At 44.3% G+C, this 27,920-nt stretch overlaps 1 protein-coding gene across 2 annotated transcripts in view; it reads right to left on the bottom strand.

The window, feature by feature from the left end:
• LOC101913316 (vascular endothelial growth factor receptor kdr-like) overlaps positions 1 to 27,920 on the bottom strand; it is a 141,987-nt gene that overhangs the window by 74,029 nt on the left and 40,038 nt on the right. For both annotated transcript variants that reach the window (XM_027784217.2, XM_027784218.2), the window contains exons 3-9: positions 25,776 to 25,987; positions 11,592 to 11,719; positions 7,174 to 7,333; positions 5,441 to 5,577; positions 3,782 to 3,941; positions 3,082 to 3,199; positions 1,158 to 1,333 (exon numbers count right to left, since the gene is read on the bottom strand). In XM_027784217.2, coding sequence (XP_027640018.2) covers positions 1,158 to 1,333; positions 3,082 to 3,199; positions 3,782 to 3,941; positions 5,441 to 5,577; positions 7,174 to 7,333; positions 11,592 to 11,719; positions 25,776 to 25,987 — 1,091 coding nt within the window. The remainder of the gene's footprint in view (positions 1 to 1,157; positions 1,334 to 3,081; positions 3,200 to 3,781; positions 3,942 to 5,440; positions 5,578 to 7,173; positions 7,334 to 11,591; positions 11,720 to 25,775; positions 25,988 to 27,920) is intronic.

The following is a 27,920-nucleotide window of genomic DNA, read 5'->3' as shown; positions in this document are numbered from 1 at the left end:
AGCTACCATGTCTTATTTAGCATTTTTAATAGGCCAAATAGGGACAAGTTCTCCATTTGTTAGGCATTATTCCTTTCTGAAATGTGAGAGGTGAAATGAGAAAAACACAAATGCTGGAAGTTACATGGTGCAACAGCACATTAGTATACAAAACAGGACAACTGAGAATATTTTTTCATGTAAAGAGGGTAAGCAGAAAAGAATTCAGCACAGAAAAGAGAGCAAGCCTATCAATAACTTTCTCTCTCTCACTGCCTGAGTGGACCTCGGGAAACACAAAGAGAAGCAGAGCTAACTTTTGCTGAACTCCTGCTCGGCCTCGTGATTCAACCTCTGTTGCCAAATTCAATGGATTAAAAGAGGCAGCGGATGTATAAAGAGACAATGTGGCTCTGTCTTCCGTTATTCCAGCAAGGGAGATTAATAAATGTGATTCCAGTATCTATTTTCCCTCTATGTCAAGTGAACCTGCTTCAGTGCACACCACAGTTTACTTCAGTTTTCTCCAGATTACCCTGAAAAAGAACCTGGCTCTCAAGTGCTCCCAGCAGATAAATGGCAATATATAAAGTACAGACTTAGAAAGTATTTCTGTAGCAGGATGATGGAGAGACATAAAAGACAGGGTAGCTCTTCTAGTTCCTTCTGTCAGCCCTATTGAGACTTTTCCTGTCCCAGCAGATGTCCTCCAGTGCTTTACCCAAGCTAGTTTTTAACCTCAAGGGATCAAACTTTCATGACTTCTCTTGGGAAACTGCCCCTAGATCTACAACTTCACTGCTACATACCCTCCCAAACTCCTATTAAAATTAAAGTCCTGCTAAGTTTGCTCACTTTCAGGCCATCTCTGCCTCCCTCCATGGAGACACTGTCCCGACACAGAGGTGCTGCAGGTATTTCTGAGGTGCCATACCTCCCTGGAAAGTGACTTCAGTGACCTTGTTTCAGACCAGCTCCTCATAGCAGCTCCTTCTGTTGCTTTGATTTAACAAGTGGTGAAATGAGATGGATCTTCAGTGGTTCCTAAGTAAGGTGATAATCTATGCACAATGTTGTATCGGCTCATATCAGCTAAACACAGGGAAATGTCACCCATTCCTGCTGACTGGTAAAGGATTGCACAAAAAATGAGAACATTATCAACACCAAGTCCTTACCTCTCACTACCAGCTGCATGGTGAGGTTCTTATAGAGGCCGTATTTCGCGTTGCTCAAGACGATGGTGTAGTTTCCAGCATGCTTTGGTCTCACATCTCTTATGCCCAGTCTGTACTTCATTGGATCCGGCTCGTAGCAGGTGTGGTTATCCTTGATCAGTTTGCCATCTTTGTACCTGTTTTGAAAGTCCCGTGAAGGCTCATCATGTGCATACACACATGTTAGCCCTCAGAAAGCCTGTTACCCGAATTAGGGTGGGTAAGGGGTCGTTCTTCAGAAACAGCAAAGGAAACGCAGATCTATAATCAGTGCTTGAATTGGACAACTATTCCTTTTATCCTCCCATACTAAAACCGAGCATCTGCAGCGCTATGGGATGGCTTCACCCAGCAAACGGAGAAAAGATATTTTAATGGAATGGAATGAACCGTGCCTCTTACATGCTCAGCTATGATCAGGAATGGACTCTAGGTGCCCCCAAATTATGCTGGATATGCGATACTAAGTGCAGGAAGTCGTGGGTGAGCCAAAATTTCTGTCGTCAGTTTTAAACCAAGATATTAATTAAGCAGAATTGTCTTTCAATATGTATGTATGACCCTTTACTGTTTCTGAAAAAGCTAAAGTCTGTGACCCAGAGAATTTACAGGAAGGTCAGTGAAGAATTCACAATTTTGAATCTTCAGTAAGAGTAGGATAGCAGAGTCTGCGTGAGCAGACTCCACTGCTGATCCAATATGCAGATTTGGGTTATGATTATGAAATAGGCTAGACTTTGCCACACACAGAGCTTTAGGCTTGGTGGAAGAAGCTGAGGCCTGAGTCCTACTGCCTGAGAATGCTGGAAACATTCTTTACAGTCGTTTAAACAACTGGACTGAGAGACCTCCAACATGAACAGCTGTAGCTCCGAACACACGGGGAAGGCAGCTGTGGTGGTCCCAGGCAGCTACCACACAGCTCCACGCTGAGCCCCAAGAACAAAGCCTTGGCAGAGAAGAGGGGGATGGTCCCCACTTCAACTCACAAAAACATTTCAATCTCCTAAATAACAGCAACAATTAAACATACCTCCTGGCAGCGCCGATTTCACTGATTTGACTGAGTATTAGAGAGTTTCATGTTATTTCACTGCTAAAAAAATGTAGCAAACCCATCCCTGACTGAGACCTTTTGTTGTCAAGTGTACTGTGCAGGTGCTAACTCACCCAAGCCACCTTCTCTGCCAGGACAGGGAAACCCACATCAGCTGTTGTATGGGATTTCATACAGTTAAAGATGTATAAGGTGTTGGATGGGGTTGTTAAAGACCCCCTGCAGAATGAAGCATAGAAAAAGTAGCAAAAGAGAGGACAAATGGTGAAAGGATAAAGGGAGATGAATGTCCCCTGGAGTTGCTGACATGTTGCCCCTCCTAATAAGCTGATCCATTACAGTTCTGATGGAGCCTTTAGTTTGCTCAGCAGGGTTCACTGCATTGTCTGCAAGGATCTGACATTGCTGGTGGTACAGGATTGGAGGAAATTATTTAAAAGTTATGAAGAGAAACAATTTCTTATGTTGAGAATGCATCCTGCAGCTTTCTATTACGCACTGCCTCCTGGCAGACTGACCACACTAATGGTGGTAATATGGCAGCCCTTCCCCAGTAGGTTTCTACTTGAGTCTTCCAAACAGTTCTGTGTCCCAGGTAAAGGAACCCCCCATTTTTCTGCATGACTAGGAGAGAAGAATAGCATGGGAAAGAAGTATGGCTTGACCAGCTTCACAGAGCATCTCCTTAGCTGACCTGGGACCCCAGTGGTGAGCATTCCCAGCTCTCATCTTTTACCTGTGTGGTAAGGAACAGTGAAAATCTATTCTAGACAGGAGCCCAAAAGAAGGTTGCGTATTCCTGATTTTGCTCAAGATGATTGTACTCACCAGGTGACACTTGGACGAGGAAAGGCATCCACCTTTGCAGCCAGTTTCAGTGACTTGTGTCCCGCTGTAATCTCGTAATAAGGCCCTTTCTTATGGGAAATCGTAATGAAAGCTTTGTCTGGAAAGAGAAGTGAACAGGAAGACAAGTAATGTCAGATCTGCCACAGCACAGCGCTCACATCTTTGAATTGCGTTGTGTCTACCCTGGATTTTTTGCAATGCAGATCTGCAGAAGCTGCAGACAACCAAACGGAATGACAAGCTGTAATCACAGTTCCCCTGCAAAGCTCAGCCACAGCCAGGACCGTTTCTCTCCAAATGAAGGACTTTTTATTTAAAGCAGAGAATATGCATCTGCACGGCCCCTGGAGCAGCGTGTAGAAATGGCTGAGGTGGCTCTTGTCCATGTTATTGACAGCAGGCCACATTTCCCAGAGCAGCAGCAACCACACTTGATGCCAGCTTGTTCAAAACAGTTCAGCTCCCCGTTAATCCATGTCCTCAGACATGTCTCAGTCTTGAACTTTTCCTTTGAAAACATAGTGCTGGGTGCTGACTCTCCCATAGATCCATTAGAAATTTACCTAGTTGGCATTCTTCCTAATGCCATTTCTATGTCAACAGATTTAATAATGTGGCATTATCCTTTAAACTGAACAGTCTTGGTTCTTGGGTGTTCTGGTTAAGCTGCAGAACTCACCATACACTGTAACGGTGACATTGGCCTCCAGCCTTGTTATGTTGAATGTTTTGCATACGTACAGGCCTCCGTCTTGCATGGTGACATTTTCAATTGTCAGGCTACTGCCAACTTTATACACTATGTCTGTCTGATCCATCGTTCTTTTAGGATAAGGGTGCTGGAAGTCAGAAAAAAGGTGGTCAAAAAGCAGCATAAACTGGATTATTTTGTTCATCCTTTCAAAGTCTGCCAGTAAAGACAAGCAGTGATTCATATCAAAATGATCATACCTCCCCATCGCTAAGATAAATAGTATAAAAGACAAATCAGCGGGAAGAGCTCTTGTGTGAGATTTCATTATCAAATCTAATGAGAGAGAGAAAGAGTGGACCTGTGGCGCTTCTCTACTGAAATCTGGGCAGGCAGGTAGGTAAGGGGATGGATTCGTCACAGATCAGCCCTTCTCAGGGACCAGATCCCAGGGATCTCAGTGCAAACCTGCCATTGACATCTGTAGGGTCAGAGTTGTGCTTTGTTTTTTTTGATGGTGGTTTTTGTTTTTGGTTTTGGGTTTTTTTGTTACAGTCAGTATTTTTCTGTCTTAAAAAACTCCTACTTTCTAAAAGAAAAGTATTATGACAGAAATATAATCTATTATGACAGCCAAGTGCCAATGCAAATTCCTGGAGAATTTTAGAAAGCATTACCGCTTCTGATGGGATTTTTGAACCCAGAGATTTGGCCAGGAAATTTTACGTTTATAATGTTAGAAGTCTAAGGAGGGTTCACAGAAAGCCAACTCTCTTCCATCATATGGGGTTCACAAAACAAAATTCAGTAATAGCATATTGCTTGTGCTTCTATAAATTCTGTTATAATTTCTTCAGTTTCTTCACCAAAACAAAATCAGACATTCTTTTTTTAAGTAAACAGGAGAATAAGTTTTTAGGAATCACATTTTACACTTTTCCAAGAGGCTTAGATGATTCTTTGAAATGTATATTTTCCTGAACTAAAAACAACAAAAAAGCAGTCATCTTCATTCTGAGCATCAAATAGAACCATGAGTAGTATCTCAGATAAATGAACTAATTTGGAAAATACCCTTTCTTCCCTCTGTTTTTCCTTGGGAGAACTGAAAGGTTTTAGTACATCAAAGCAAATGCTCAGTCTCCTACATGTTTCTACTTCAAGTCCAGCATTTTTGTGTTGCATTCCACAGAAAACTCAAGAACCTACACTCAAAATTTAAATGTCATTCTTTGGTGAAGATTTCAGCAGATACAATTGGCTTTTGTTTCACTTTTTCCTACTTAATAAATGCCAAGATTGATGAGCAGATTGCCAACATGCAACCTCCATGGCTGCCTTGGGACTTGCCACTGTGAGCCAGGATCAAGAAACAAGGCCAGAAGAAATGAGACAGCTATTCATCCCAACAAGAAACACGCTCCTGGCTTTTAGCCTGAGATTTGCAGTTTAAGTTGCAGGTTCAAGATGGTCAGACAAGTTTTAGATTCATTCAGACTGAAAATACAATCGAATGTAGGCTTACAAATGGTTGGATATATTTCAGAATAAGTGGTAGTTAGGGTTTACTCAGGCCTGTGGACAGTTCTTTCTTTTGGGTAGGGGGAGACTGCATGAAAGCAGAATGCAGAATTTTCATCAACTCACTGTCCCACGGGGGCACGTCCATACGAACTCAATGCGCCCGTTGATGAAGGTTTCAGCTTTGCATTCCAAAGAGAGAGTTTCTCCAACCAGCAGTTTTTTGGGAGTTGCTTTTAGAGTCAGGTTCTGTATTCTGCTCTCTGAAATGAAAAAAGCAAAGGTATAACCACACAGTGCTCTCTGCATCAAGCGTGTTTAAGATGGCATCCGCACTCTGATTGCCCCCCAACATCTGCTCCTCTCCAAAACGCCTGACCTTCTTCTGTCATTTATGCGGAAATTTTTGGAAATGTCCACAAGATGGAAATATTAGGGCAGTTGTATAAATGCCTGAATATCAGCTGATCAAACTAACTGATCCCATGGGCACAGTAATTTATAAATTACTTTTCTTGCATTTGCTGTGGTGGCACCAACCCTCACTCAGCAGGTTCACAGCTGTTCTCAGAAAAAGTTCTCAGAAGTGACATCCTTCTGAGTGCCTCAGCAGGGTGCTCAAGCATGGGCACAGGCTGCCTAGGGAGGTGGTGGGATCACCATCCCAGAAGTGTTCAAAAAACATGTAGATGTCTAACTTAGAGGCACAGTTTAGTGGTGGACTTGGCAGTCCACAGGTTGGACCTGATGATCTCAAAGGACTTTTCCAACCTAAGTGATTCTATGACTACGATTTGTATATCTGCAAGAGGATTAATTTCTGTAAAACATGAAACATATTTCTCCTCCCCTCTGATGACCAGCTACCTTTCTTTCCTGAATGAGATCCACAAATCTTGGTCTTACATATTTATTGATGCCGTAAACACATCAGCTCAGAAATAAGCCCGCATCATGTTTACGGTGCCCCATACAAAATGTGTCTGACCACGGTACATTCAGCGAGTAAGGTATTCCCCGCGTCCTTTGGGCTACAAAGAGATGACCTAACGGGGGTTTTAGCTTTGCATTCATGATCCTAGTAAAAAATAATTGCTTCAACAATGAAGAAAGAGGGAGAGAGAGGGATTTACAGGACTTTTATTTGGCTGCTGTACAAATTTACAGGCCTGTTGTTTAAAGCTCAGTGCTAATTCTATAGAAGGATGCCATGATCTTACGGGAATGAAGTCACAATAAACTCTCCTCTTTCAAAAATATATGACCATACATTGAAAACAAAAGAAAAATAAATTCTAATTGGCTTCACGTAAATGCCCGGCACTCAAAAATTGAATGTTTAGTTGCTTCAAATTCAGATTTTAATTTTGATCTGAAGCTCAACTGTAAATACAAGAGAAAGGGTACAGTAAATCACCAAGACAAACTATATAAAAAAGCAAAGATATGAATTAGCAGTTTAATGAGATTTTTATACCATGATCTTGTGTGTTTAGTGACCAGAAGCAAAAAGAAAGCTACTGTTTAGTTTATCCTAAACCAGCAGTTGCTTTAATGTAAATGTAGCTTGATCCAAGCAAACAAAGCCTTGGTGGGGTTTGAATAAAATACTCATATTTTGTACCACCTTAACACTTGGTAATTTCTCAAAAACAGGAGTGGATCAAATCCAGGTTCTATTGAATAGGAAAAAAGGGGAAGACTGCATTTGCTTTTAGTGTTCCAGCTTGGACTTGCTACAGATACGTGCCAATTAGATATATCAAATATAATTGAGGCTAACCAAGAAATAATACCCAGGGGCTTAGCCATGAAATAGAAACATTGTGGTCATTCCTTGGCCCACAGTTGTCACTCACCCAGTCTCTGGGCTACGTAATAGGAGGTGAACACATTTCCACTGACATTCGCAGTGCATGTGAATACTCCAGAGTAAACAGAAGCATGAGAGGGGATGATAAATCCTCTTCTGGGGTCCCACATTATCCTCTTGAGTTTCATCTCTACGGAATGAGGATACTGAAAGAGAACAGACAGATAGGAGGCTTGTGAGACATTCCCTTTCCCCTCAGACCATAGAGGCAACCAGCCAAGGCTGTTCTGCTTTAGAGGCAGGGTAGATATTTGACCTTTCAGAGTGGTTGGTGGTCTCATTCCACACATATCTTAAGCAACATCAACATAAGCAAATAGAAAAGCCCTCCCTAAGGTCTGACTGTCTTTGAAATCCAAAACTTGGACATCATAACTGGGGCTTTTGATTCAGGAGTGCCGGTCCTCTCAGATCTTAGGCAAGATGCCATGCTACCCATTATAGGTCCCATTTCTCTCATCTATTTGCTGGAAATAATTATGCCTATCTTACATTAATTCTGTAGGGTTATCTTTTTGGAACTGTTTAAGAACAAAATTTGCTTTTCCTAACACTACATGTAGCTACCATATACTTTCCTAGGATCTCACAGTACTTTAAAAACATGTGTGAAGTTAGACCCGTAAAAATCAGAATATTCATGTCACTAGCTCACCTGGTGTAGCCATCTATAAGCTATGGTCTGTGGCTAGCCATCAGATTCTCTGTACACAGAGAGGGATGAGACACTTTCAGAGCAGCCTATTGATTCCCACTATGCATGGAAGCGGCCTGGATGACTTAAGATGGTGAATCATAGTGGCAGAAAGAAGGGGACTTAGTAACATAGGCATTTTTTGTCCTAAATTCATAAATACTTGTAATGTTCTGAGATTCTTGAAAAAATCTGTAAGTATCTGTAAGTTCTACTTATGGGGAAGAAATGAGGATATGAAAGGCAAATGTGGAAAATAAACTAGAGCAAAAATTCATTTAATAAGAATGAACCCTCCATACACCCTTGGACAGCACCAATGTCAAGCAGGTTAGCTTTTATTGGTGGGAATAATTAGTTTATTATCACTATTAACACATGGAGAAATCTTCTATTTGCTAGAGAAAAAGCAATTTACTTTCCAATCATTTTGAAAATCCTGGATTGTAATGTAGAATAGAAATATGTGAAATGAAATGCAGAGAAATAGCTTCGGAGTCTGTAAAGCAGGTCACTGAAATTCAGCCTATCTGCAGGAAGGTGGATGGAAGCACAGGCTGTAGGTCTGACTTTTCCAGAAGGATATAGGAACTATCTTTAGGACTAAGGATGCGCTGTAGGAGTGTTAAGGTCAATTTTGGTTGAAAAATGAAGGGTTTGGGGAAACCTCCGTGTGCCTACAGCTGCCACGTGTTAGCAATTTTATTTGCACAGTGCTTCTCCCTCGTTCCTATCACACACTGGCTTCTCAAAGGTGAGGGAAGTTATTTATTCCTTTTCAGAGCTACTTCTTTTTAGCTTTTGGAGCTAACCAAGAACTGCAGTAGGGACTGCAGGTGGGAATTTCCCCAGTGATATAATAGTTTTGCTCTTACTCTTGTTGTTATGCAGGATGCAATTTATTTTTCTGTCTGCAAACAAACAGTAGTCTTGTATGGCAGTGCAGTTTAAATAGGATTCAGTTTCAATAATACTCCTGTTCCAACAAAATTTCAGCTTCAGGCTTTGAGAGCTGATGCTTATACCTCTCATATGAATACACAATTGATCAGGTTGGCACTGGTTTAGGTCACTTGTTATTACATTTTCAGCACAGACCAAAGAGGAAGAATTATGACTGTGGGGCAGGGACTGGTGATGTTGCTGTGGGGAAGGAGACACAGCAAAACAGTTGCTTTCTTTTGGAACAGCAGTTCTCTTCTGCCAGCAGTAGGAAACATGGATTTCGTGTAAATACTTTTGATGTAATCAAGCTGTGGCATCTCTATTCAGAACCATTAGGAAAATTCAGGAAAATTACAGAAGGAGATCTGAGACCTGAGGCTTAATCATGCCTTAACACCCATGAAGGTCAAAGCTGTAAGTGGCAAATGCACACTGAACCAGATCATTGACTAAACAGATCTGACAAGACTGAAAATGCTTCTTTTTTGCCCAGAATTAAAATCATGTTAGGCAAAATTAAAAGTTTGAATTGTGTGTCTTAGCATGGGTTTGTTACTAACGAAGGTGATATGTTGAGTTAGCTGGGATCTGTTCAGTATTAGCAAGAGGTACCTTTCCCCATACATATTTAAAGGCCAGAGAGCGCAATGATTTTAAAGTATAATGGTAACATAAGGAACTTAATTTACGGTGGAAAAAAGTACATTTTCTACAAGAATAATAAAATGTGATAAAGCTGAACTTCACAATTTGGCAGCTCTGCTCCCTGATGGCTAGGGGAAGGGGAAAGAAAAAATAACCCCGCACAGGAGGCCCTTTTCAACTCTATACACATATTAAACATTTTCATAAACCATTCAAAAATATATATTTAAACAATCAAACAAAAAGCGTCAATGCTGCTTGAAGGAAATCACAGTGGCTTTCCTCCCTTTGATGTTCGTTGTCTACTGGAGATTAAATTTGGAAGAAGAGGATGTTCTAAATTTGTCCGATGGCCTTATGCACCTCTCCTCCCCCACCTTTACCTCCACCCCTCTCCCGCCCTGCTTCCTCCCCGCACGGGAAGCCGCCACCTTGACTCCACGCGGCACCACGAAATTCCCAGACAGGGCAAAGCAAGTGGTGACTTTCCGCAGTCAGAGCCTGGGGCTGGTGGCTTCCGAAGCCAACGCGTGGCTCCCAGAGCACGTCCCCCCGGTAGCCATGTGTGTCCAGCCCCCGCCTTGGGAGGGTTCCTCGGGGGAGCCGTGCTCAGTACCCACATCCCTGCCCTGCAGCCCAGCTGCTCTCCCTCGAAGGGGAAAAATCTCCTGGGGACAATTTTCTTTGCAATTCAAAAGGGAGCTTTCAGTGGAGATTTTATTCCAGCAGCCGCTTGCAGCAAGGTAAAGGACTTTGTTTGTGTTTGAAGAAATTACCGGGACAGAATTTAGATGGCAAGCAGGGAGAGCAGGGCTGCCTCTAAATAAAGGAATAAATAAAGAGGTCAGCATGGTTGAGTTTCCAAGCTCAGCTGACTGTGCCGGTCATTCATTGTACTCCGGCAATGAATTTGGTTGAAGCAGGCTAAAATAAGATGGGGATGTTTCATTTTTATAGCCAAGGAGGAGAAGGTGATAACACTTATTCAGTGTTATGGAAGCGATAAGCTAGAGCAGGAGAGGAGCCTTATTCCCCCACCCCCCCCCCTTTTAATCCCTACTGACAACATTTTAAAATAGAGATCTGCTAAAGCAATAAGGCCGGTGCTGTCCCTCTGCACGTCTACTGGAAATTTGCCATTGGTCTCAGCAGGGGCCGGAGCACTGCCTCAGACCTCCAGGACTTCATGTGCTGCCTCCTGGGAGGAGGAGACACCTAAAAACTAAGACATTGAACTGCTAAAAGGAGCAGAGGTCTTCAGTCCCCTCTACCAGCAGAACATCAGCCCATCTGCCTGCGCTGCACTATCCCCCTGTATCCAGCAGAACACCCCCACCTCTCACAGCCCCTCCGGACCAGGCTGCGGAGAAAGGGCAGGGCAGGCGCTGAGCTCTTGGTCCCATTAGGGCAGCTCCAGCAGTCAGCCTGGCAGGGGAATGGAAAGGCACAGAACCTATTAGGTAAAAGGCAGGATTAGAGCCAGGAAACCTATGTTCTGCTCCTCGCTCCATGACAGGCTTCTCTACAAAGCAATTCTAAAGCCCTTTAAATGAGTGACTAGACCTCCATCAACTGAGGAAGCCCCAGACCTTAAATTTCCATTTTTATTATACACAATGGCCTTGGCCTCCACAGACCACTCTGTAACCTTGACATTCAGATGTAACTTCTGTCAAAGGGGTGGACGGTGTAGCCATTTATTCCCAAAGCTGAAACTTGGTTTAAATTTATGAAATCAAGCAAAAATGGGCAATTGTTCTGACAAGGTTCAAGGTATGAAAGAGATGAGATTTCATGAGGATAGCTAACAGCCAGGTGTTTTACAAAGAATTTTAAAGAAAAACAGCGCCCTGTCATCTGTCTTTGCCAGTTTATGGAGGAACATCAAGTCACAAGATGAGAAATATACGTGATAAACTCAGGCTAATCCCCAAACAGCCTTGTACACAGTTCAGTAGGAATACACTGCAAGAGCAGGACGGTGCTGCTGGAATTTCAGTGTCTTTGCTATTTTTATCTGAAACTTACCTAGCTTCATACATTTTATTTTGTGTTTTTACCAATTTTATTGGCAGCCCAGACCCCTGAACTGATTGAGTTTCTCTGAAACACTCACTTACCTGGCTAAGCTTAGGTTTGATATTTGGCGAGGTAACTCGGCAAGGGACAACAACCGTTTTCTTAGCATCTAAAATGTAGATTATTTCAGGATGTTCCGGGTGAATCTCCACAAATGGACTTCTGTAGTCTGCAGGGAAAAGAACATTGGTTTGCAAAAGTGCTCCTTTACTGCTCAATGACCAGAAGGGCACTGGAGTCTGAGCAGCTAACTGCCCACAGAAGGCTCCCTGTAGTGTGTAACAAGACATCCAGTCACATCTTGCTCATTTGCAAATGCCAGTGTCATCTAGGGATTATAGCCCATGACCAAGAACTGGAATAGCCCATTTCTAACCCTATTTTACCAGTTTGCAGTGTAATCTTGTAAAAATTCCTTTTCTAATCTATTCTCCATCTGTAAAAATGAAGTTAATGGATCGGCTCCAAAGGTCTTCATGGCACTGGAGTTAGTTCTTTCCCCAGTCCTCTGAATTTCTTTCATAGGTGATATTATACTGCAGCAGTCCCAAACTCCACAGCAGTTAGGTGATACAATAGGTTTAAAGCTGTTAAGATAAATCTACTGAAACAAAAAAGCAGCTTTCTGTAAATAAGAATCTCCAGAATAGTGCAGAAAGAATGCAAAAAGGGAATGTAGACCCACGATATTCAAAGCTAGGCAGGAATAATCTGTTCCAGCCAACAGCAAAGTAACTTGGTCAGACTCTTCGGGAGCTGAGGATGCCCACCTGGGAATCAGACTGGATATAGAAATCAGACTGGATATAGAAATAACTAAAAATCTGAGGTAGTTTAAGTTAATAAAGCTTCAGAGTGTTATTTACCGATTTTTCCTTGTATGAATACAGTGATAGTCATCAGAAAATTAAATAATGTTTGTGAAATCCTAAAACCTTCAATATCTCTCTAGAAAGCATTCTTTGTCTTGATATTCTCATGGTATAAAGTTTAAAATACCGTTCGGCTAATGCAATACCAACTACACCTCCCAGTGTAGGCAGTCAACCACTTTTGGTTTGGATTATACTGTTGACAGGGAAGGATGTGCACCCTGTGCGATAACCTCAGCCTCCTTATCCTTGGCTGGGGACCTGCCTCCACACACTTACTATATTTTGGAAATGGTTTCACATAAAGCATGGGAAATGGATGACATGAAAGGTTTGTGAACAATCTAGGTTGCAAAAATGCGCTCTGAAGTATTCTGACAGTACTTTAAAAAAGGATGTGCTATGAGGAAATTACAGTCAGTTTTCAAAAGGATGTTTAACTACTCCCAAATGGGCTAAATTGGTAATGAATGCAGGTAATGTCCTCCAGGACTGACACATCCATCACGCTGGATCAGTAGGAGGCCTTCAGCAATGTCCAAACACTTTATGTGTTCATAGAATCACAGACTGGTTTGGGTTGGAAGGGACTGAAAGCCCATCTAGTTCCAGCCCCCTGCAGTGGCCAGGGACCCCTCCCCCCAGCCCAGGCTGATCCCAGCCCCCTCCAGCCTGGCCTTGGGCATTGCCAGGGATGGGGCACCCACAGCTGCTCTGGGCAGCCTGGGCCACTGTCTCACCACCCCCACAGTTAAGAATTTCTGCCTTGTATCTAATCCAAACTGACCCTCTTTCAGTTTAAGGCCGTTGCCCCTTGTCCTGTCACTACAGGCCCTTGTAAAAAGTCCCTCCCCAGCTTTCTTGGCAGCCCCAGCAGGTACTGGGAGGCTGCTCTATGGTCTGCCTGGAGCCTTCTCCTCTCCAGGCTGAACCACCCCAGCTCCCTCAGCCTGTCTTCCTGGGAGAGGTGCTCCAGCGCTCTGATCACCTTCATGGCCCCCTCTGGACTCGCTCTGACAGGTCCATGTTCTCCTGATGTTGGGGGCCCCAGAGCAGAGGAGGAGAATCACCTCCTCACCCTGCTGGCCACGCTGCTTTTGATGCAGCCCAGATCTGGCTGGCTTTCTGTGCTGCAAGTGCACATTGCTGGGTCACATCGAGCTTCTCATCCACCAGCATCCCCAAGCCCTTCTCCTCAGTCCATTCTCCGCCCAGCCTGTGTTTGTGCTTGGGATTGCCCCAACCCATGTGCCGGACCTTGCACTTGGCCTTGTTGAACTTCATGAGGTTCACACGGGCCCGCCTCCAGCGAGTCAAGGTCCCTCTGGATGCCATCCCTGCCCTCCAGCGGGTTGACTGCACCGCCAGCTTGGTGTCGTTGGCAAACTTGCTGAGGGTGCGCTCAACCCCACTGTCCATGTAGCCGACAAAGCTGTTAAATAGCACTGGTGCCAGTGCTGACCCCTGAGGAGCACCACTTGTCATTGGTTTCCACTTGGACATCGAGCTGTTGACTGCAACCCTTTGAGTGTGACCTTTGAAAAAAGGAAACCCCTATAGTGTTCCCTGTTGCTGTATAATAAGGAAAAGCGTCATTCTTGACGAAGGATGTACCTTCTGAACTACCCTTGTATATCATGTCGTGTTTCCTCTCAAATTTCTGATGTAATATTAAGGGATTTTTTATAAAGAAAACAATCCATTTCTTATTGCTGGGTGGATCTAGCCCCTCTGTTCATCTGAAAATTGCCCAGAACGGCACATTTCTGTGCAAATACATGAACAAGTCCACACGCTACCAAATCAAGACCACGGCGCTAGTCCTAGATCTTGGGGAGCCCTCCCGCCCCCCACAGCTGAGAGGCTGGTGGTGGAGCTGGGTGAGGAGAGAGGGGCTGTTTCGGGTGGGCTGAGCTGGGCAGGTGCCCGGAGGGGCAGCACCGGGGGCACAGCCTGACCCCTGTGGCTGCCGGGGCAAACCTGCCGCAGCAGGGCAAACAGTCCTTTGCTTCATATCAGTGGGGAACCAGTTTTGAATTTAAAAGGAGTGTTCACTCTTTGGACACTAGCAGGGATCTGTGTATTCCATGCTGGAGGATCTGTAATTAAACAGTAGGTGAAGTGCATATTTATGTTGCATTTTTCTGGGTGACAAGCGTTCTACATGTAAGTGATATAACTGCTTATTGGTGACCCACAGACAGTTTGAACATGGAGTGTGAGATTTGGATTTGCTCCTCTAGAACTCCACTGACAAAGGCAAACTCAGAGTTGGTTCATCTCCCTTCCTTTGTCTTTATTTCCCCGTGACTGGTAAATCACCTGGACACAGGTCATTCATCTGGGGATATTAATGTTCATTTCTTGGCTAATGACAACAGTCTTTGCTTAAGGAACGTCATGGAAATATGTAAGTGCTGTCACTTGGAATTAATCTATACAGAATTAGCGTGGTTTGCACCACAACCCAGAACAGTTTCACTCACAGAAACATGAAGGGTGACAGGCAGAGTGACTGGGGAGTCAGACAGGAGAGTGGGACTGTTGCCTCGTGCAGTTTTGATAGCTTAATTTTAGCTCTGAGAACTGGAAACAGGATTCCTAGCAGACAAAATGTACTGTGTGCTTCATCACCACGAGAGCAAATGTTGGTTGGAGCTCCCCACATGTCTCAGAAAGGCCACACGTGTTATGGGGACGTTTTACAAAGGCATTTGGGTCACTGTGCAAGTACGAGATGTGTCATTAATGTGGGAGCTGTGACAAGGACCTGCACTGTGGCACTGAACACGAGGCACTAAAACAGAAGATGAAGACCAAAAATCTGGATGTCGATCATTTCTAGTAGTGCCTTTTCATGTCAGCTTTTATTCCGTGCCATTGATCTATTCTGACTGCACTGGTCTATAAAAAACCATGTCCTTTGGATTAAGGGCATTGCAAGAAACGTTATGTGAGAGAGATTAGTTAGAATTAAAAAATTAGACTCCCCCCATTTAGGAAGTCTCAGATAGACCTCTGAACTTTCTGGTTAGGCAGGCACTGGTTCTAATCAAGCCTTGAGCTGAGAAACCTAATCTCCAGACCACAACTTTGTAGCTTTTTCCAGTCCCTAAAACAAATAGGAAATATTTATACACAATCCAGTGTCTTAGGCACTTTCCCAAACAGGTCTGCTAAATTCTTCTATTGAGTCACATTAGGAAAATGTGCTCAGTGTTTGTCCCTGGGCATTTGTGCTGCTTAATACCTCTGGAGTCTTGCTCTCCAGCTAAACCATACTTGGAGGTATCAAGTGTGATGGTATTTTTATAACCAATTTGAAAGCTTGTGCAAATGACGAAAGGCATTTCTACTGAAAAGAAGATTTTTAAAAGAACATCCTTGGATTATTTGCTATAGGAAAAAGCAGAGAAAACAGATTTTTGTATATTTGGAACAAATACTGGGAATGCAAAAATGTGTCAGGGGAAGCCTATTTCTGGCCCTACAGAGAAAAAGAGAGAACCACTAATGTGCCACATGACAGGGGGACAGGACAAGAGTATCAGCCAAGGGGAAATCTGCTGTGAAAAAAGGAGCTTCTTAATACCAAACTATTCACAAATTTGGATCAGATTTTGACTATTTGTTTTGACTGAAAAGATGGGAACACTGAATTTAAAAATATTTGTGCCCCTATTTTTAGAGGGAATTTCAGAATAGTACTGTTTATTTAAAAAGTAATATAACTCAAAAGAGGCAGCTAAGGAAATGTTAAATAATCCTAAAATGTCAGAAAATATTGAACTAAGCAATGATTGAAATATCTTTGTCAAAACAGACTAATATTTCTGAGAAATATTTCCTGTTCAGGGAAAAAAAATAATCATTCAACCCCCATTCTCCATCATCTCTTCCTACCTCCAAGACTGACCCCTACTAAATTTTCAGATTCACGACAGACTTAAAAATTATCTACTTTTTAAATTTGTAAATAGGACAGGTACTGATCATGCGAGTACTAAACTACTGAAGAACACCTAAATGGGAAGCATGAATTTACAGTGTATGTAACAGAAATATATTTCATTCCTAGTTGATATTTAATAACAGTCTGCACCTTGCCGTATGTCAGTTGCCGTATGTCTAGCCGGTAGCTAGAATTACACTACCCCAGATCATAAGCTACAACCTGAATTGAAGGCCACAGTATATAAATCCAGCCTTCTGCCAACAGTATTTGCATCTAGAGCATTTTAAAATCACTGTGGAATTAACAACAGCAAAAGGCAGTGTCTGGGTTACAAACATTGGGTTGGGAAGGGAAGGGACGGCTTGAGCAATAATTGTTAATCACTGGTGGATGTCAGGTCTCATGGGCATTATTCTCACTCTGCTTTAAAAAAAAAAAAAAAAAAAGGTTTAATATTTGATGGGTCATTCTCTTTCCTACAGTGAGTTTTCCTAGAGTCCTGTGCAGAAAGCAGACGGCTGCAATTTGTGCTTTACCTAGTTTATAGCCTTAGCCTAAGGAGCTCTCCGTCTGCCAAAGGCCTCCTTTCCTCCCCATTTCAGTTGCCATACTGGAACCCTTCACCACCGTGGGATCCCTGTGTGTTAGTGGAGCAACTCCTAAAGTGAAGACACTGATGTGGCCACTGCTTGCAGGACTAAACCACTACAGCTTTGACATGAGAGCTTAAACATGAGGTTAGGGCCACTCTTTGGTCATCACTGGGAAGTGACCCTAGGATGAAAGGAAAAAGTGGTTGCAGGTGAAGGTCAGGTCCTCACTATATAACCCAGGGTATGTCAGTGAGGCTAGGGAGGCTTTTTTTGTCTCCTGGTGAAACTCTGTGCAGAAATAAAAATATAAAGCACCAAACAGCACGCAGAGCCAATCTCTGTGGTCCCGCAGACTGCCCGTGCTTCGCTCCAGCTGCTCTAAACCCCCACGCCAGCAGGAGCAAGCTGACCCCACTTGCACCAGGATGGAGACGCTCTGAGCAAGAGCGCTTTCCAGGCAGCTGGACTGTTCACTTAACAGATAAGCAACTATGAAGTGGCTCAGCTTTGGATCTTAGCAAAATGACAAAGAATAAATACTGAATATGGAACTAATCAGCTGCCAGCTGATACCTTTGTTATGGCTTGTGCAGATGAAAAACTGAATTCTTCATGAAACTCCTAAGTAGTTCAGGCTGACTGTGGCACGGAAAAATGATCTGCCGGAACATCGGGAGTGTCACTGCCAGCTTTACAAACACATTCACCACCTTAAGTTAATCAGCAATCAGTTAACTCCTTGTAAAAAAGTCTCTCAGAGACAGAACTTCTTGAAACAAAAGGGACAGGGTCACTTTTCTTTAAAAATGATAACCATAGCCTCAGGGAAGATCTCTGATTCCAGATGGTGTAAATCAATTGCACTCAGCTGTTGCAATTTGGAGGGCTGTGCCAATGGGAATGCAGGTGTCGTCCTCTCTGCAGTTACCGGCACTGAACTTCACCGGGAAGAATTCTCAGCCAAGGAACAGTTTATGGCAATAGGGTATTTCCCTGTGGCTTACTGTGCCTGTTTCTCCTGAGTTGGGAAGGTAATATGCCCTGTGAGCCTTACCCATAAAGAAACACCCATCAATTCCCATAGGATAATTAAAAAGGATAATTTCCCATGGGCTGCAAAGCTCCTTATATGTGAAGAAAGATGAGCTGTAGCACGTTAGGGACTCAATCAGCTGCAGCACCAGCTCGGCGGCGAGGGAAAGGCCCCTTCCCTTTGGTCTCAGACTGGCTGTCTAGCTCTCCAGGTCAGTGGAAGTTTGCAGGAAACTGCAGCCAGGCCAGGGTGTCACCGCTTACCCAGCAGCGCCCAGCGAAGCGAAGGAAGCAGAGGCAGCAGGACGGTGGAGGGAAGGGGGCCAGCTGTCCGGCCACAGGGACAGGCAGGCAGCAAAATCAAGCAAGCCACACACAAAAGCGACTCAAAGGTCAAGTGCCTACAAGAACATTGTTTACCTTCATGCAGTGAAGCCCTTCATGTTTAAATTCTCCTTCTGTCTAGGAGGAGATTAATTGCTGCTTGGGATGAGCTTAGGGAGGGTCCCTTTTAACTCAGCGGTGTAATCGCGGCTCCCCGGGGAAGGTGTGCACTTCTCTCTTCAAGTCTCCGCAGTGGCAGCGTGTGAACACAAACACCAGACCCCTTGCCTCGCAGGGACAGCTGTGCTTTTGTTTAGTGTGATCTGTAATATAGGTGGTGACTGTCCACCAGGAAGCGGTGAGAGCTGTAACTGTGTCGGGCTCACTTGCCTTTTGAATCCCACTGTCCAGTGGGCTGGTGGCCCCATGCTACCAGCTGATGAAGCTGAGGGACCTCAAAGCCCTCAGCATGGCACCCCAGGAGCTCAGCACGTTGTAGGCTCGGGCGCTTTGCTACAGCTCTTTACTTTGCAGCACTGTATCACCTGCCTGTGCATTTGAAACATCCTCCTGAGACACGTGCACAGGATTTTATACAGGATTCTGGGTGTTTTTCACTTCTGCTTTTGTTTCATATACTGTGATGGCCATTTGTCTTATGATATTTATATCATATCTAAAGCTGTGGAGATAACATCACCTCTCCCTTCAGATACTATCCATCAGCCCACAGAGAAGATAAGCACTAAATGGCCTTTGAGGACAGTCAGCCACGGCTGTTCATGCCCATGAAATTGCTGAACATTCTCATTTTGCTTCTCACTTTGTTCCTGCTAAAGATAATTCTCTCACCCTCAGTCTTTATTTTCTTCATTCAGTCATACCTTAGCTGGGAAGGCTGGGCAGAGTTTCACAGGTTCTTTAAGTTCATGGTTTGAAATAATCCCCATGAAGTTTGTCTTCATCAAGTCAGAAACACTTGAGAGGAGGTTATAGTCTGTTCTTTTTTTTAAATTATTTTTTACATTTTACATTAACAGGATCATTAGCAATTAAGTGACACTTTGGTCAGAGTATTTTGGAATGCTGTGCAAGGAACTTGCCTAGTCTGTTGTATTCCTCCTGATAACCCATCAAAGCTTCTAGGTACAGGAGTAACTTCTATAAAGTCAGTTGTTTTGAAAATGAATCTTTGAAAATAAAGGTCTTTTCAGTTTGGCAGGCCAATGAAAAGAACTGGTGGTGGAATGTTTAGATTAAACAGAAAGCAGAATATTTTCTCTTCAGGCAAAACAAAAATGACTGCAAAACCCCCAGAAGCCGTTCTGAGTCAACATGAAGCATTCTGTTTTGGTCAAATGAAATACATTCTTCCCCTGGAGATTACTGTTAGAAACACAGGAATATTTGTAGAGAAAAATATTACTTTAAAAAGTGTTACTTCAAAAACTGTGAAAGCGAAATGCTTCTCACAGCCAAACAAATAAAACCAACATGGAAGGATTTATTTTTATTTTTTTTTAAGAAACAAGTCTCCAAACTTTGGTTGGAATTATGTTTCAAGCATCAGATGGATTCATAAATTCTGACTCCCAGTGACACTAGATTTTAGAAAGGCATAGACTTTGTAGAAAATATTCACCAGCTTTACCTGAAGTCCCATCATTAAGAACAGGTCTCCTACATTAGCTGCTCCCAGCTGCAGACCTTGGGTAAGGCTCAGCAATTAGCAGGTAGTGAGTGGAAGGAAGAAGTTGGGGAAATCTGTGATTTGGGCTGTCAGGCTTTCATGTAGAAATTCTTTATCAGTGAGGAGGGGATTGTTACCTCTTCTTGCTGGGCTGCCAAGTGCTGTCACTGAATTAGTGCTAGGAACTCACACTGCTCACTCAATATTACATCTTACGAGGCTCTTCCACTTAAAAGTGACCCTTTAGGATATGATTTGAAGACACTGAATGTGTTCAGAATTGAGTGCATAGAATTGAGTGCATCTTACTTTTCCCTTGGATCCAGCCCTTAATACTTGAGGAACAACAGAGAGGGTCTTACACAGTGACAAAGCCTATATTCCCATGTCATGTGGCCCTAAACACTGTTAACTAGGATATGGTGCCAAACCCTTCCACCGGTCTGAGTGAGACAGTCAGCTTATCTGCTGGGCTCCATGCTGAGCAGACAGGACAGCGTTTGCCTATCTCAGCTTGCTGAGTGTCTGGCAGCAAGTGTAGCTGTCTTGGTGTCTCCAGCATGAAAGAAAAAAGAAATGCAGCTCCAGCTTTGTTCGCACTGGTCATATCTTCTGGAAAGCAAGCCAAAGCCCAAGTCAGGGCTGTCACCCTGGCCCTGCATTTCTGCTTCTCACATTCAGATTATCTTTGTGAACTGTCAAGAGAATTAAGGAGGTAGAAATCAGCTTCAAAGAACATCAGAACCAAAGTATGATCTCATGTGAGTGGTACTTGCATGCACTTCCATTTTCTATAGATTTCTCTTGGTGGGGAAGGGATGCAGAAGATGGGGCTTCACATCTCTGGTCTGTACTGTGTGATAAAGAGACTGTGGTTGATTGACACTGTACCCCGATACCACACTTGTGCCACCTCTCCTCCTCATTCCCTGCAATAGCAAGGGAGGGCTCATACCCTTCCTTGGGGATGCCTTGCTGCTGGAGCTGACAAGCAGTGAGATGCATGCTCTGACAGGTCAAGCTGCTTGGATGCATCCCCCTTCTTCCTTCAGCAGGCCCTCAACAGGACTTGTGCTCCTCTATAAAAGTCTGTTTTGCTTCACATTCAATTTCCAGTTCTTGTGCTTGGGACTCCTGGCAGGACTGCACTACAGCAGTGCTGATGCTTCATGGTGTCCACACGAACTTTAGAAGGAGCCAGAACTTAAATTCTCTGCAGGGCTATCTTCTAGTTACACTGTGTTTCTGCGAACATCAGTGCTGAAAACCAAATGTAGGGAAACAAATTACTCCCTCAGTCCTGCCATGTTTGTAACTCACGGTAACACTGAGACGGTGAAACACCAGCAGCCCTGGGTGGGAAGACACTTAAAATATTCACCAAGCTCTGTGTTCAAAGAGTGAACCACACCAGGCACAAACAAGAACTGGTGATTCTACCCCAGTGTACTTGGAACCTTGTGCAGCAGCCAACACTGACGTGTTGGGCTCACATACATAATTTTGTGCCAATTACAGTGTCTTGGTCAGAGGAGATGGACTTGTGTTTCTGAAGTAGTTATTTAAGAACAAGCCCTATCATGGCCATAATTATTTCAAGAAACAGAGTAACAGCCCTGCTTTGCATAAAAAATAATGGGGATATCTGTTGCTGGCGTGCTCGCCCCATGTCTGCGGTGGGAAGGTTGCCTCCTTGAGCCCCACAGTTCCAGCAAAGCAGTGCTATTGGGTGTGTGGGCAGGAGTCAAAGCACAGTTTGGAAACTTGGGTGAACTTTTCTAGACACTATTTGGCAAGATGTGACCGGTTCCAGTCACCAGTAATAATGTCAGACAAGTTGCTGATGGAGGGAGCAAACCAGAACTGAGTCATGCTCCTTCCCAGAGCTGTGCTGGGCGGCACACAAAGGTGTACCCGATCCCTTCCTGCTGCACAGGGCTGCGCACAGCGAGGGGGAATCACTGCAAAAGCTGAGGCAGTATTTCAGCTGATACAGGGAGCTTGTCCAGCTGACGGCCTGAGGACTGTCTTACTCTGAGACAGTTGCTTTGCTGACAGTAACAGTATTTCAAATAGCTGAGAGCTGCAAGTCCTGACTCTGGTCTAGGCTGGGGCCTGGGATAGCCCTTTGGGAAGGTGGAGTGAATCTTTGCTTGATTTGTCTGTTTTTGATCCCTCTCTAAGCCATGTTAAATTTTATATGTGCCCTAGGAAACATTGTGGAAAGGGCTGTCTATATTTTAACACAAAATACACAGCCTGCCCTTTCCTTTGGCACAGGGGTCCCCACGGTTGAAATAAATGAATATGTTCCTCACAGGGAAGTATCCATTTGGTCGGGAAGGGTAATTGCAGAAGATAGACAGAAGCAAATGACACTGGCTTGCTGGCTTTGGCAGCTTTTGCAGTGGAAATGCCATCCACGTGAGGCTTCTGGCGTGGGCTCCTACGTGGGCAGCTGGTTTGCAGTGCAGACTTGTCTGTACTGCTGCTGGTCGAGAGCTGGCTCAGCAGACGGCATATTCTGTGGAGTGGGGGTGGGCTTGCCCTGTTCACCCTGTTCTCTGGCTGCAACCATGGCAGAGTTGCTTGGCTGCTCTTCCCGTTCAGCACTGCAGCACCATGTTTGGCCAGACACTGCATTTCGCTGCAGATTATCCTTCCGAGTTGCAATGAAGTTAAACAACGCAGTTAAAAACCACGCAACTCTTTCTGTTCCAGCCTGGACCTACTTTGTGTTTTCAACAAGGAGATGGGCAACAGAAGTGGGTTGTCTTGCTTTTTAATTACAATCCTTGGGATTGCAGCTGCAGTGGGAAGTAGAAAAGGCCTCGGGAGCAATTATTCAGGATGAAGATCCTGAGTTCTCCCTGCCTCCAGACTGCTGGTGCACAGCCGAGGCATGGTGGCTGACCCTGCCGCCTTCACGTCCCTTATGATCTGACTGATGTGCAGGGCTCACAGCTCAATGGCACCGGGGGGGAGAGCTGCTGAATGCCAGATTCTGACAGAGCTTAGAAACTGCACCAGGGAGGCTGTAAAAACAGAAGCAAGCACAGGAAACAATAGCCAATAAGCCGGGCTTCCGATACAATCATGTTCTCATTTCAATGTCAAGCAGCAGGCCAGGAACGAAGGGAAAAAATACGGTTCCCCTTCCTTTTTTGGCAATAACGGCTTGTAACCTCAGAGGAATCTCCAGCCTTCAGGGTCTGGCTCAACATTTTCTCACTCCACCTGGCTCAGTCTCATAAACGCCCTGCTGAGCACTTGCTCTCAAAATGTCCAAGAGATGTTTTTGGGACCTCACCCTTGTCTGGCACTCGCAGGACACTGTGGGGTTCTTCAGCTGGAGACAACTGATGGGTTTCTCAGTGACACTGTCAGACCAATTTCCACAGAAAAGCATGTTTAAATATTGAAGAAATTCATAAGTGGTTTCTGAATGCCTTGCTTAACTCCAAGTTCATAGAGCCCTCACTGAAGAACAGCTTCCTCATCCCCAGTAGAGCCTGCTGGCTTTCAACAAGTATCCATAGGGACTGAACGGCAGGAAGAGCATGCCGTGAGGACAGCGTCCATGCTGAGGTATAAATAACTTCATTTTACTGGGGCCAAGCAGCTTCCTCAGGCTGGCAGGCCAGACCCCAGCAGGCACGTGCAAGCTTATGGACTGAAGTGCTGTGGCAGAGCTCTGCTCTGGGGGGTGAGCAGCTGGCTCACTAGGACGCGGGCCAGAGGGGTCCCCGCTGACTTGCCTTTCTCACTGCTTCACTCACCGAGTGCCACAGGACAAGCTGGTTCATTTTCTACACACTTTTCCTTCAAGAACTTTTAAAGCAGAGGAGTCATGAGGAAGAGCTTTTAGAGCAGGGAGGGCGTATGACACAGTGAAATTGCACCTGTGAGAGGACAGTCTTGGAGGGTGATTTAGAGAAAAGAGCCATCCAGTGCTGTTTTTCAGGGGAACCTTGGCACAGCAGTCTCAGGCAAGCAAGAGGACATCCTGCGATATTTTTTTTTTTAGATGAGCACTGTTCCAAGTGCATCACCAGCAAGCATTTCATAACTTGAGATATTTTCTTAAGGAAAATGCTCAGGCAGTCCCCAAAGATCCGTAACATTTCCTGCACGTGCTCCCACCATAGAGCAATGAAGGCCTGGGTAGCCAGCCAGGGCAGTGAATCAGGATAGAGAACTGAGTTTTCAATGCGCTGTTTCCTGAAGTGTAGGCACTGGGCTGGGCTAACAATATTAGAAGCGGGGCATCGGAGCAGTGTGTAATGAGAAAAGGAAACAGCTCAGCACGAGAACTAGGGTGGATAAAGCAATGGGCTTAGAGTAACAAGAAAAAATCAGAAAAAGGAGATAGAAAGGGAGAAAAAATAACTGCAGGAACTAACAAATAACACCAAAAAGCTACTTTCCGATAAGAGGAGGACTTGCTGGAAAAGCAGGATAAGGGTAGAAAGGGACTATTTTCAACAGACATAAAGAGACAGGAAAATCATCCACATGAATCAAACAGGTGTGTTCACCTAGTAGTGCCAAAGTTGAATTTAGCTGTGTGGGCATATCACAGTCCCCTTGGGATGGAAGTCACACCTCATGATGGTTTCGCTGTCCTTAGCAATACCATGAGACTGCCAGGGCTGCCCAGCAAATACATGTGTTTTCTGAGAGGGTAAGTTTGCTGAACTATTCAAATAATATCAGAAAAACTGATCATCCCTCTAGCATTTGTTTTACTAAAAGGACTCAAAGAAGCACACCATAGCATTTACTAGAAAAATGAAATTAATTCATTTTCATGAGTATCTGTGGGGAAGTGAATAGTAAGCCTATTCAGCACCAATGGAGTTTATGTCATCCCCTATTCAAGACACTAAAAGTCAGCTCCTTCATCAGACTACTCACAATCTCAGCTTGGAAGACCCGAGATGATTCAGTCATTTAGTAATGCATTTGTCAAGCAGAATTGAAAAACTATCAGTGTTTTGGGGGAATATTCTTCTACCAAATATACGTATTATTGAAATCGTTGTTCAGTATGTTATATACACTTAATCACAGAGGACCACGCTCCTTTGAAGTTTCTGCTTCCATTTATAATTGGATCTGGACTCAATGATTCTGACACATGGGGGAGAGGTAGCTCAAAGAGAAAAAAATTAAGCAATGGGCCATTTTTTACGATAAAATGTGTGTAATGCAGTCATCCAGCTTTGGTGAGTATGTGTCACAGATGTGAAGGACAAAGCAGTACAGAAATGTGTAGGAGAGAGAGGAATTACAAAAAATGTTGTTGGGGCATTTCACGCCTGGGGAGGAAGGGAGAGAGAGAGTACTTGGGTACTCAGGGTGACTCTCAGGAAAAGCACTGCGATAGCAAAATCCTTTAGGATAAAAATATTTAGTCTTAAAAGGAAAGGAAAAGGAGAAGAGATTTAAAGAAATCTCAGTTTATCAGTTATTTGTAACACAAAACTAGATGGCACAATCTAGTTTTCAAGTCAGGAAAATGAATAAGATAGGTAATTTCTGGTTCTCACATCTGTGTCCCTGTGAATTCAGTTGGCATGAAAATCCAAATATATCCGGCCTCTTCAAAATGTCAAAGCTGGTGCTTGCTCCGGTGCGAGGTGGGATTTGTGAAAGCATCTGACTTGGATTACTTGTTCTGCCTAGCACATATCCCACAGCTGAATACAGCTGCTGTTACAAAAAGCCATAACAAAAATCCAAAGTGAAACTCTTACCTTTAACAAACACATAAATCTTGGCCATGAGATCCTCGTTAGATGGGAAGTCATCATGAACGCAGGTGAAGTAACCGGTGTCATTAGCTATGACTTTCTTGATGACAAGCATGCTGCAGCTTTGCCTTGTGGTGTTGTGGCAATTACTTATGTGCACCCGGGGGTCTTCCTTCTGGCTCTCCCTCAGAAGCCAGGTTACAGTCGGTGCTCCCCTGTCAACACAACACACCAAAATTAGAGTCATGGCTTCAGAAAAAATTTGGGCTTCCTTCTGGTCAACTGGTACCAGCGTTCCCAGTGTTCCTACTCTTGTCATTTGCAAATGAATAATAGAGGGTGCTGGGTGTTTGTGTTTCCACCCATAAGAAATCAAGGTGGCTCACTCCACACTCTTCCCCAGAGCAGGGGAGATTCCTGAAATAGTCTGTGGGAACTGTAGCAAGCTAGCTCCTGGAGCTTTAATTTTTCTTTTAACAGACTTCCTGAACGTGAGTTTCTTTGTATAACACTATATTTTAGCCACTTCAAACATTAGAAAGGAGCAGATAAAATTATGTGTTTCTTCAAGCTGAGGACTTCGCGTATTTCAACAGCTTAATTAACTTATATTTTTGTATACTAGGGCTGCATGGAGAGAGAAGAACGTTTATGTAACTTTGCATCACCTTTCTTGCTTAATCAGCAGTGACTTGGTCTTTATTTTTGTAAAGGATCTGGAACTAATCACATTACAAATCTTAGAATATCTGCTCAAGACACATTTTTTTTTGTCAGTTCACCTTGCCATGGCAGTCGGAACATAAAGCTAGCAGGGCAGCTCTCACACAGCATTTCACACACCAGAACTGTTCGTTGTCTTATCTACAATCACAGCTAACATCAAACGCAATTCTGCATAGTTCAATGACAAGAAGTCCTGGTGCTGAAGGACTCGGAGACTGCTCTCAACTGATCTGAGTTAGCTCGGTGGCAGGCACTGGCTGTGCTAGTCCCGTTGTGCTGGAAACATCGGGCCACAGCATGGCAGCAGGAGCTCATGGAGCTCTCTTCTGCCGGGGCTGCACTTTGAGGGCTCTGGTGATGTACTAGCTCATGCTGCACATGCTTATGAGATGAAGATTGTGGTGTTTTTGTAGCAGACAAAAAGACCATTTTGGTGGTCAATGTGAAAACGCATGGGGTATGGGGGTCATCATCCATGGACTTCTCTGGGGAGGGACAGGGGGCTGACTCACCCCTTCTCGCCCAGGGGATTCCCACTGACACGATGGCATTTGCTGAGCTGAGGAAGGAGTATGAACCTCTGCATTTCCCCAGCCGAGTGCTGGCCAGGGAGAAATCCGGTCTAGACACATGGACTCAGTATGGAGACGCTAATACCAAACGTATTCAAGAAGCAAGCTGTGTGAGGTTTCCAGATAGCTGGTAACTCTGAACTACTCTTTCTGTGCCGCTGGCTTTGTAGCGGTGCAGTAGGTGCAATAAGGGGACACGTTTGCCAGCAAACTCAGTGACAAACAAACATCCTCTTGGCCCGCGCTTCAGCCCGTCCTTTTGTCGCCTTCCTGAAGATGATGTGGACATGGGGCTGAACTCTTGAGGTTATTCCCAGCACATAGCTGAATGAGAGCACTGGGAAAAGTGTGAATATCCTCTCTGGTGGACAGCCTCGCCCTCAGTTTTGGATGAACTGTTGACTTGAACAACCCCACCTCATCCGCCATATCAGCTTCCTGTCCTTCAGAGCACTGACTTATTTTTTGACGCAGAGGTCCCTACTCAGCACTCGTTCCCTACCTTACTAACGTCATTAATGACATAATGACCACCTCTGTCAAGAAATGGAACAATGCCACTTCACATTCAGGCTCTTGACTCTCACCATGTCATCATGTCTCTGCCCTTCTACTGTCACCCAGTCTGGTCTCCATCAGGCTGGAAATTCCAGCAATGGCTCTGCAGAGCAGGTCGGGGGTGTCACATGCCTGTGCTTCCTTACATGTACCCACTTTTTCCTCCTGTATATTTTATCCCGGTGGAAGATGGAGAGTTTGACTATTGCTTTGGGATGTTCACACATCTGGCAGAGGGGAGTTGCAGCAGTAGCTTTGGCCAGGCTGCCAAAAATCAGGGAATCGTGGCCAG

This window comes from Falco peregrinus, chromosome 13, assembly GCF_023634155.1.
Source record: "Falco peregrinus isolate bFalPer1 chromosome 13, bFalPer1.pri, whole genome shotgun sequence".
NCBI lineage: Eukaryota > Metazoa > Chordata > Aves > Falconiformes > Falconidae > Falco > Falco peregrinus.
The sequence above is the reverse complement of the archived record's forward strand: the minus strand, read 5'-3'. Positions and strand labels throughout refer to the sequence as shown.